At 37.0% G+C, this 11,650-nt stretch overlaps 2 protein-coding genes across 2 annotated transcripts; both read left to right on the forward strand.

The window, feature by feature from the left end:
• The first annotated feature begins 807 nt into the window (after window positions 1-807).
• On the forward strand, window positions 808-7,570 carry LOC147387043 (kinesin-like protein KIN-14F). Its single transcript, XM_086421487.1, is given in 14 exon segments — window positions 808-948; window positions 1,476-1,619; window positions 1,718-2,047; window positions 2,569-2,663; window positions 2,665-2,716; window positions 2,953-3,034; window positions 3,176-3,271; window positions 3,370-3,549; window positions 3,819-3,925; window positions 4,851-5,029; window positions 5,389-5,553; window positions 5,638-5,899; window positions 5,982-6,421; window positions 7,395-7,570. Coding segments are annotated over 14 exon segments (2,418 nt in total). The 5' UTR covers window positions 808-822; the 3' UTR covers window positions 7,555-7,570.
• Window positions 7,571-9,823: 2,253 nt separating this feature from the next.
• On the forward strand, window positions 9,824-11,335 carry LOC147387044 (uncharacterized). The gene has a single exon (XM_086421574.1). The coding sequence runs from the start codon at window positions 10,322-10,324 to the stop codon at window positions 11,231-11,233; it is 912 nt and encodes a 303-aa protein (XP_086277700.1). The 5' UTR covers window positions 9,824-10,321; the 3' UTR covers window positions 11,234-11,335.
• Window positions 11,336-11,650: the final 315 nt, after the last annotated feature.

Genomic DNA, 11,650 nt, shown 5'->3' on the forward strand with positions numbered 1-11,650 from the left:
TCTCATGTAAGTTTTTAGAGAAACTTAGTTTTTAAAGAAAGGTTAGACTAATATGTTTTTTTTTTTTTTTAATTTTATCGAAAATAATCTCTTGTATATGTGATGGTTAATTGGTTACAGATAATTTTAAGAATCATACCACCAAGATAGAAGTGAAGATGTCAACCTCTCTTAGTAAGAGCTTGAGAGGAGGACTAGTGAAGGGTTTGAACTATAAAGACGCCTCATTTGTTGAGGAGATAATCGATGATCACGAGTTGGCTCAAAGAAAAGCTGAAGAAGCAGGTAGACTTATATGATCAAATAATTATTTTTACTTCTCACTCAGCTCATACTGAATTATTTTTAACTTATATAATACGTTAAGAGTTTAGGCTATATTAGGTAACACTTCTAAAGGCTATATGATATATCGACGTCTCCTTTAGGTGAAGACTAATTTTAAAATCAGATCATAATATCATCATTTAAAGACTTCAACTAACTTAAGTTGACACCTTCAAAGGTTGAAGTAGATAGGATCTCAAGTTGAAGACCAGTTGAAAGAAAAATTAAAGGTTTTTTTTACATGTTGGAAATAAGAGCATTTAGGTCACTTTTCATTAGTCTATTAGAGAATATTGAGGTCAAGGGGCATGACATCAGTTTGGGACCCATCAGACATGGGTCCCGAGCGTCTGCCATGTAATACTGTAAAGAATCTTCCTCTATGATGGTGGAGATCCAGTAGTGTACTTGGGCTTTTAGAACTTTAGAGTAGAAGTTTGTTTTATATATGTTACAGCTTCAAGAAGGTGTCAAGCGACAGAATGGCTAAGGCAGATGGACAATGGCGCCTTCGAAGCTCTGCCCAAAGAACCCACCGAAGAGGCATTCTGCCTTCCCCTCCGCAATGGCCTCATTCTATGCAATGTCCTCAACAAAGTCAATCCTGGCTCAATTTCAAAGGTCCACCTATTTTCATTCGAGTCGTGATAACCTAACTCCCTCATGTGGCATACTCAAAATACTCTCCTGGCGTGGCATGTGCTAGAACCATAGATTTTATGCTTTGGGATACACATCTGCACATCCCCATAAATATGTGCAGTTGTGTATCCCAAAAAAGAAAATATATCTATGGTTCTAGCACATGCCACGTCATGAGAGTATTTTGAGTATGCCACATGGGGGAGTTAGAAATTATTACTCTTTTCACCACTTTTCTCTCCCCCATGTGACAAACTCAAAATACTCTCCTGACGTGGGATATGCCAGAAGCATAGATTTTCTTTCATTGGGATACACAACTGCATAGATTTATGGGAATGTGCAGTTATGTACCCCAAGGCATAAACTTTATGGCTCTAGCACATGCCACGTCAAGAGAGTATTTTGAGTGTGCCATGTGAGGGAGTCCGATTATCATGACTCCTCTCCCATTTCACCAACTATTGAATTTCTGATTATAAATTTATGATTTTTAATAAAAATAGGTGGTGGAAAATCCAATTCTAACGGCTCAATCCACGGATGGAGTGGCCCAATCCGCGATTCAGTACTTTGAGAACATGAGAAATTTCCTTGTAGCCGTCAAAGAGATGACTCTCTTAATGTTCGAAGCGTCAGATTTGGAAAAGGTTTGATTTCATTTCGGTTCTTTTAAAAATAAAAATAAAAATTATATTTTTAGTTAGTTAGTTAGTTATGTGAAGTAGGAAAGTTTTGATTTTTACAGGGAGGGTCATCAGTTAAGGTTGTGGACTGCATTCTATGTCTAAAAGGGTACCATGAGTGGAAGCAATCAGGTGGAATTGGAGTTCGGAAGTATGGTGGGACTGTGAAGATCACATCCTTACCAAAGGAGTCACTATCTTCATTGGTCAATAGTGAAAGTGCTGACGTGTCATTCGAGGACTCCGATTCACCACACAATCAACAACTATTGGAAAAAGCTAAGGCAGCTGATGATGCTCTGGCTTTTATCTTTGATCGATTCGGGCTTGGGCTTCTACGGGCTTATCTTACAGAGTTGAATGGTATTGATGACTTGCCTTTGAATGGAATGGTAGGTAAGCTCCATTCTTTCTTTTCTAAGTGTTTTTTTGTGATCAAAGAAGTAGTTAGTTACTCCTCAGAAAACTTATTTCTGCCAGCATGCATTATCATGGTTTTAAATCTCGTCCGATACGTCTTGGTATCATCCACCAATGAGACAAATAGACAAGTCAAACGTATCGGACGAGATTTAAAACCATGGTTCATTTTCTCATTGTTTAATGAGACAACTCAAATGTATCGGAAAACTTGTCGGAAACGACTTGGTCTCGTTCATGGAAGACGAGACGTCAAAATGAATTTTAAAACCATGTGCATTATGTACTCTTACAAAGCACAATATAGCCTTTGATGTAATAATCATTAATGCAAGTAATTTAGAAAAATTAAGACACTTTTGCTATCCTTGATCCACCCATGCCTTTATACCATCTTAATTCCTGTATGCTTCCAAAATTACTTCTCTTTCTCTAGAATGAAGTTTGGGATTGTAATTCTTTAGCAAATATTCTTGTATTTTGTTGACAATCAGAATTCATTGAAGCCATTTCAAAATATCTTTGCCAAAGAACTTGTGGGGTCTCAAATGATTTCTCAACATTCTGCATTTCTGGTAGACAATGTGGAAAACACGGGTAGCCATGTGGAGCAACTTGATCTTCAACAGGAACAACTTGAGGTATGAATATCATTTATCGTAAATTTTTGTATGGGTTTAATCAATATTCAAGATTTAATTTTTTTTGTACTTTTTTCTTCACTTATTTCCCTTAATTTTGCTCATGTTTACTCTTTCATGCATTTATCACTCCAATTTATACAAATTGATTAGCAAATGACATGATTAATCCTTGAATGGGTTTCTTGAATTGTCTAATAATGCCAATCTGTTTCTGATATTTTGGATATTTTCAGGAGCTAAAGTTAGCCTTTCAAAAGACAAGAGTTGAGGTTGATCAGGTTCAATCAAACTGGGAGAAAGAACTTAAAATACTCAGTGAGAACCAACGATTTTTTTTTTTTTTTTTTTTGAACTTAACGTTATACCATTTGTTAACGAAAAGGTTCGGTAATTTTTAATTATTTTATTTGGAAAGGAAATCTTAAGGTTATACACTTATATTATTTGTTGCCTTAGAGCATCATATAAAAAGAATTGGAGTGCCTTCCTCTTCCTACCATAAAGTTTTGGATGAAAATCGTTTACTCTATAATCAAGTACAGGATCTTAAAGGTAATCCCTACCTGATATTTTGAATTTTCATCCTAAAGTTCTAATTAATTTTTTTTAAGAAGTGGGACGTATTTTAATGAAACATGAATTTCTCACAGGCAGCATTAGAGTTTATTGTAGACTTAGACCTCTCATACCCGAGCAATCTGACGGGCAGTCTACTGTAGATTATATCGGAGAAAATGGGAGTATCGTGATTGTCAATCCTCATAAACAAGGAAAAGATGCAAGGAGGGTATTTTCATTCAACAAAGTGTTCCGAACAGACGTGACACAACGTAGTTTCTCTTTCTCAAAGTAGTACTACTTTACAACTTCATGAAGTTTTGGAATATCAACTTAAAAGTAGAAGATTCACGAGTTAAAAAGAAAACAAATCTAATATGGGGTTGAGGGAGCTCAAATTTTCCTTGAACTTCAAGTTAGCTATGTAGAAAAGGAAAATATTAAGCAAACAAACTTCTAAAATGATCTTTTTGTATAGCTAAGGCCTAAGAGCAGTATTTAAATCAATGTAGTCATACTAAAAGTTTTTTTTTTAATACAGAGCAAGTGTTTGTCGATATCCAACCACTAATCAGATCTGTTCTAGACGGTTACAATGTTTGCATCTTCGCATATGGACAAACGGGCTCGGGGAAGACATACACAATGGTAATGCCAAACACATTATAGTGAGCTAGAACGTACGTTTGGGGGAGAAAAGAAGAGAAATTATTTGTTTTTTTGCAAAATACTTCTGTTTTGCTTGAATATTTACTATGAATAATTTATTTTTTTCATCATCTCCCACATGTTATCCTAGCTATTGGGGTTGGAACTTGGAAGCATGAATTTAATTTAGCCATGAACTTCACCTAGATTAATGCATATCTTTCAAGCAATGAGTAATCAAAGTTTACGTATGGGACCCATAGCTCAGTTGGTTTGACACATTGCAAAGCAACTTTGAGGTCGTGGGTTCAAGTCCAGCTTACCCATCACTCTTTTTTCATGCTACCTCATTGATGCATAGTTTGATCGTTGTTGTACACGCCCAAGCTATTGTAATCAACTATCATTTATTTTATCTCCTATTGCCGCTGTTCCTATATTCTCTCCCAAATCTTGTCATTTCTAATTTTGTTTATCTTATCTTTCAAACCTATCAGGATAACCCCTTTGGGCCCTTGTGTGCCTTTCCTACAAGCTTACTTGCATCACGGTCAAGGCTTCTTTCATTTCTATAATACTAATTCTACAAAATTTTATCTCCTCCGGTCTTTCTCGAATCAATATCTCCTTATAGTTATTAGCTTCTTGGTAGTCTTCATTTGGTTCCTTCTGAAATTGATCTGTTTGCTTGTCCTTTTGTCGCCTAATTAACTCCTTACCAAGATTCTTTGTTCATCGTTTCTAATGCATCTAGCTCAAATGGACTAAGTCTTTAGTAGAAGCATTGAGATCATGGTATGAATCCAAGCTTTCCTTCCAAAGAAAATGAAAATAATTTATGCAAATTTTTGAAAATTTTCAATTTTAGAGATACTTGAGAACTGTGCGAGGGAAGGGAAAGGATAATTGGCTTTTCCTTTTGTAGAGTGGACCTGATTTAACAACAGAGGAGACATGGGGTGTAAACTACCGAGCACTAAATGATCTATTTGAAATATCAAAAGCTAGGATGGATGCCATAACATATGAAGTTTGCATTCAGATGATCGAAATATATAATGAACAAGTGAGGGATCTACTGGTGTCTAATGGCTACAATAGACGATATCCTTTTGTGATTTTTCTTTTAGGTATTAATGACCTGTTAAGGTCCATTCACTTCCCCTTTCTAGTCTGCTTAGGATTTCATTGTTGATGTGTCAATGAAATCAATTCTTGCTAGGCCACATCTGTATTCATGGTTTTAAAACTCGTTTTGACGTCTCGTCTTGTCCATGAAGGAGACCAAGTCATCTCGGAAGAGTTTTCTGATACGTTTGAATCGTCTCGTTCAACAATGAGAAAAATGAACTGTGATTGTCTATCCGTCTCATTGGTGGACAATTACAAGACGTATCGGACGAGTCATCTTGGTCTCGGACGAGATTTAAAACCATGTCTGTATTACCTTAACTTCCTTGCACGCTAGACATATGGAACAATTCTCAACTAAATGGCCTCAATGTACCTGATGCAATTCTGGTTCCGGTGAATTGTAGTCGAGATGTTTTGGATTTGATGAAAATCGGACAACGGAATCGTGCAGTTGGTGCAACTGCACTAAATGAACGGAGCAGCCGTTCTCATAGGTATAGAACTTTTTTCTCTTGTCATGATTATTCTCCTTTCGTGATCCTTAACACGTGTATGTTCATTTTGTTATTATTCTGAAGTGTGTTAACAGTACATGTCCAAGGAAAAGAACTGGCCTCGGGCTCCATCCTCCAAGGTTGCCTACATCTAGTGGACCTAGCTGGAAGTGAGAGGGTTGAAAAATCCGAGGCTGTTGGAGAGAGATTGAAGGAAGCCCAACATATAAACAAATCTCTTTCTTCTCTAGGAGATGTTATGTCCTCCCTTGCGCAGAAGAGTAAACATATTCCTTACAGAAATAGCAAGCTTACTCAAGTTTTGCAAGACTCTTTAGGTAATAATGTGTTCTGATGAGGAAGGATCTCACATTTCCTTTTCTTAATTACAAAGGCTGAAAACTTTCCCTCTCTGCCTGCGTGAAAAGTTTCCAACCGTAGTAGCTGTTACCACTATACCTATAATCCCAACAAGCGAGAACAACTCAAAAATGCTAGTGAAGCATGAGAACATTTCCGACACATTCTCTAAACCCCACCAGGCGAACTCGAGGAAAGTCCACCCAGAAAATGTAGATGAGCAGTTTAGGCAAGTACTCAATGTTAGACAAGGTGGAATCAGGAAAAGCAAGTCCGAGAGTAAGGCTAAGGTCAAGCATCAGCTTCCGGTTAGAATGCAGAAGACTAATGATGTAGCATTAACATTGCCTTCTGAAGCAGAAATGGGAGGAAAAGTGGAGGCATCATCACTTTCCGAAATAGAAAATGGACATGTGCCCGTTGTGCCACTCCCGGTGCATTGTAGTAGTGTGGGTACGAAAAAGCTACATCAGAACTTTGCAAGAATTTCTCAAGATCTTCAAGTCAGGTATGATCTTATTTTTATAAGAAATATATATATTTGCTTATCGTGGGTATCCCCACCCTTTGGGTGAGACTAATCCCACCGTCACACTCACCGCCCCCTCGGAAAGTCCTACGTGCAACAGGTTGAATCGAGGGTCAACTGGACCCTGGAGGGTGGCCCCGAGGAATTCATAGCTTCGTTGGGTTTCAAACACTTGACCTACCCTTCCAGAGGTGCTTATCAAGGCTCAGCTTGCCACTCAGCCAACCCCTTGGGGTTTCTAAGAAATATATAACTGCGAGGAAACTTACCAAAGTACGGTCTATGAATGGCATGCCCCTCCAAGAATCGCTTCATGCCAAACTATGTAAAGTTTGGCATGTTGGAGATCTCCTACAGTGTGCTACAACCCAAATTTTATGATCATCAGAATAACCTGATCTAGTGTACCAGTATGCATCAATGTGTCATCTTTAAGTTGACCAACCCAGCAACACCCAATGTCACAAATTTTGGCAAACTTTTCTGGAAAAAAAAAATGTTAAATAGGGTGGTTTCCAATTAATCAGCGATTCACCAATCAATTGGCAATTTATCAATTAGTCAGCAAATTGCCAGTGTTTCTTCTTTATTGGTCTTTCTTGGGTTCTTGGTTTTTTCCTAAATATATCTATAGTCTTTCATCTTATTAAAATTGTTTTACTTTTTATTCCTAAAATAAGAACATTGATTTTCCCTAAAAAATCATCATCTTCAACCTCTAGAGTAGAATTTTATATTCCTTGAAATTTTCCCAATTTTCAAGGTTTATTGGTCTTTTTTGGGACCTTGATTTTTTCTCCTAAAAGTCCATTATCACCTACTTGGTTATTACTATCGTTGCACCTCCGATTTCCTTCTCGAGCTATACTAGAGATCACATTTCTTTCTTTTTGTGTCTTTTTTTTATATATCTTGGGTTGACCTAGTAAGCACATTTTTTCCTCTCTTGCAGAGGATTAATGCAAGCAGTGGAGCCCTTACTGACAGATAAACATGAGAACAAGCTTCAAAATGGCATAATTTATTGTGGGAAGGAAGGCAGCAACACTTCCATGCCCAATTTCAGGAGAAACCGGTCTTCTCCTCATGGCAAGTTTATGATCTTACCTTGAAATTTCACATTATATGCCACAAGAGTGTAATGATTTCCTCAAATTGTATACGTTGTCTATGGAGGTGATCGCCTCCAAACCTTGTATTTTGATCACTTTTATATGTATTTTTGGCTAATATTAGAGCACTTCATCCACAGATCAGATTAAACTTTAGTGCTCGAGTTTCTATCCCTATAGTATAGAGTGTATGTTGAGCTTAGTCCCACATCAGACACTCGTTGCCTTGTCTCTCTTCTTATAAGCTCTTAGGTCTCTCTAATCAAAACCAATTGACAATGAGTGGAGAGGCCTAGGAGCATATAAGGAGAAAGACAAGGCAATGAGTTCAATGTGGGACTAAACTCAACACATCCATGCACGTGTAAGTCAGACTAGGCCAAAGCACGAGGAGATATGAACTGGATGATGTCAATGAGAGAAAGGCTCGTTCTGATACCATGATAAATTTCCAGGGATGCAATAATGAATGATTGTTTACACCCTCATGGTTCTCTCATATTCTATTGTAATTCAGTAATTGTTCTTTCACTTCTTTTCTTCCCTATAGTTAATCATTCTTTGCTTGATAAACACTAATAGACAAGTATAGATAAACACTAATAAACAAGTATCATGAGTCATGACCATAAACACCCTACAAGGTTTTAAAATTATTTAATAAAAATACGAATGGGTTCGGCCAAATTGAAGCTCGCTCTGATAAATTGAGCAAAATAATTTATCAAAAAAAAAAGATAAATTGAGCAAAATATTCGTTCCATCTTCTATCCATTTTTAAAACCTCATTAGCTAAAGGTAGCCCATGCAAGATTATCTTCATGTGCTGATGATTAATTCCCTCAAACGATAACAATTGCATCGGATCCGACGACCTGTATCGAATCATATCTAATTCGATCTCTATATATATACCATCCTCACAAAAAATTCAGACCATTTTGAAACCTTTTACCCATACATTGAAAAAATCAGTTCAATCCAAAACTTTTAGCTTACATAGGACAAAACACATTGTAGATATATGAGTAAATATGTGTATACACAGATCCTGATCCATATATATATAGGGAAGCGTTCGGAGGCCCTAAAGAGAACCAAATATTTTTCAAAATAGGGGTTACAAGTTTCGGGATGGGCTGATTTTTTGTGAGGATGAAATCTATAATGAAGAGATTATCCTCACCAAAAATCAACTCATTTCTTCTAACCCTAGTTTACAAGTTGAAAATTTGTGGACCGTTCGATTTTTGTAAATAACTTTTGATAGGGTTAGAAGTTCTAGAATGAGCTGATTTTTTGTGAGGATGATATACTCATCATAGAGATCATCCTCACCAAAAATCAATCCGTTCCAAAACGCCTAACCCATACATTTAAAAAATGTTTGGCACAATGTTTAGCTCCCATTAAATATATATGGGTGGTGATCGGGGGCCCTAAAGAGAATCAAACATTGTGCCAAACATTTTTCAAAATAGAGATTAGAAGTTTCGGAATGGGCTGATTTTTTGTGAGGGTGATCTCTATGGTGAAGAGATCATCCTCACCAAAAATCAGCTCATTCCAAAACTTCTAACCCTAGTTTACAAGTTGAAGAATTATGGATCGTCCGATTCTTATAAATCACTTTTGATTGGGTTAGAAATTTCGGAATGGGTTGATTTTTGGTGAGGATGATCTCTTCATCATAAAGATCATCCTCACAAAAAATCAGCCCATTTTGAAACTTCCAACCCCTATTTTTGAAAAATCTTTGACTCTCTTTAGGGCCTCCGAATGCTTCCCATATATTTATAATCAAATTTCTTATATTTAAACAAAATAGATAATGTAATTTATATATTCTCAATCGATCGGGGGCCTACGGATAGGGACATCATTGTTCTAGTTATCAGATCGGATCCTTAACGAAACTCAAATCCTCAATCCGGGTCCAAAGATATTGGATGCGGATTTTCAAACCCAATCCATTGACAGCCTTAGACAACCCATAAAAGAACTCTTGTTTATTTGTCAAAATAACTAACGTGACATATGGTTTGAGGTCGAGGGACAAGAAAAAATTGCTTACGTTTGAAAAGTTGGGACGTTTTTTTTGTGCCAGTTCAACCCTCCTTTTACGGTTAACTTCTCGACAACTACTTCGTGGAGAGCTTTTCCTCCGCAACTAATTTCACATCTATTCCTCCAAATCCTCCTTGCTACAGAAATTATTGACAGCCATTTTAGGGCTGATTTCCAACCTCGCCGTTTTGTTTTTTTTTTTTTTTTGTCCAACTAAAATCAATTCCAATATGCCATTTTCTGAGTAAATTATCATACTTGTTTCATCTCGATTCTTTGATACATTTATGCTGGATTTTATGGATCATTTTCAACTCTTCTTGCAGCTTATATTCCTCGAAGAATTATATCAAGATCTAACAAATATTTTCCAAGGTAATGTGTAATTTATTGTTCATTTTACGTCGGGGTTGAAAAATTGTTTATATGGTGGTTTGAAAGATCCTTTTGCAGTGAAACGTGGAAATTTCTTGCTCTTCTCGTAACCCAAAAAAAATAAAGATTGAATTATATTAAGGTACAGTATTTCCATCAATGGATCAGCTAATAGATTAGACTCACTACCAGCTTCATGAGGGCTTGAACATCTTACCAAGCCCGAAATGCCAATCCCCTAAATCCATTGGCACGTGTTGTGTGTCGTTGATATCAAGGTCTCAGGTTCAATCTCAGTTTTGTGTCGAAAAGAATTATTTAAACAATGTCTACACATCATCCTGGTGGAGCATCGTCAGTAACAGATTCACATTCATCGACGGAAAGAGTAACCGACGATCCCACTGCAAATAAGTCTGCCCAATGCACCGTCACGTGTCTCTACCAAGCAAACCTTGTGGGTTTGTATCGTAATGTGACTGTTGTGTGGTGCAAGAATCTAATGAACCATTCTTTGAACATCACAGTTGATAGCCCAGAAAATGAAAATCACTACACTTGCAAAATTGATTTCAAGCCTTGGCATTTTTGGAGCAAAAAAGGGTTTAAATCCTTCGACGTGGAAGGAAAACAGGTTGATGTCTTCTGGGATCTTCGAGCAGCGAAATTCACTGGTAGTCCTGAACCCTGTGTGGATTATTATGTTGCAATGGTTTTCGATGAAGAAGTGGTATTACTGTTGGGGGATATTAAGAAAAAAGCTTATAAAAGAACCAAGTCAAGACCCTCTTTAGTCGACGCTACATTGCTCTGTAAGAAAGAAAACGTTTTTGGTAAGAAATGTTTCTGTACAAGAGCAAAGTTCGATCAGAGAAAGAAGGATCACGATATTGTCATAGAAAATTCATTATTGGGACCGAGAGATCCTGAGATGTGGATTAGCATAGATGGGATTGTGTTGATCCATGTTCAGAATTTACAATGGAAATTCAGAGGAAATGAGACTGTGTTAGTGAATAAGGTCCCGGTGCAAGTGTTCTGGGACGTGCACGATTGGTTGTTTAGTACACCTGGGTCAGGCCACGCGTTGTTCATTTTCAGGCCAGGAGCACCAGATTATGGATTAGAGAACAATAGAGATGTTGGCGAAACTGATAATGAGGTTCAAATCTCGACTCAAAACCATTCATTGGCTCCGGAGTTCAACCTATTTCTATACGCATGGAGGATCGAATGAGACCAATGTTCAACATGAACAATTAGGATGTTTAAAGATTATAGCTTCATTGGGTTGATCCCTTTTATTATTAAAAGACGTTGTAGATTATTTGAAGGTTATTTGTGCATTATACATATCATGATCAGGGGATCTAATTCCACATTATTGCCATCATTCATTGTTACTTTCATTGATTGCAGTAAGAGTCACGATTTTCTGACTCGAGAATTTCAAGTTGGTCTGACGTGACAAGGGAACAGAACCGTTGATCGTTTTCCTCGGGGATACACAAGGAAAAAATCAACGGATTTGTGTCCTTGCCACGTCAGAACGAGTGAAAATACTCGAGTCAGAAAATCATTAGCCTTTATTCCATTTCAGAATACAAATAATCCTTGCACAAAAACTAACAAAATATAACGAAAATGCCCTTGG

This window comes from Akebia trifoliata, chromosome 13, assembly GCF_017979445.1.
Source record: "Akebia trifoliata isolate Shusen 1 chromosome 13, ASM1797944v1, whole genome shotgun sequence".
NCBI classification, from domain to species: Eukaryota; Viridiplantae; Streptophyta; class Magnoliopsida; order Ranunculales; family Lardizabalaceae; genus Akebia; species Akebia trifoliata.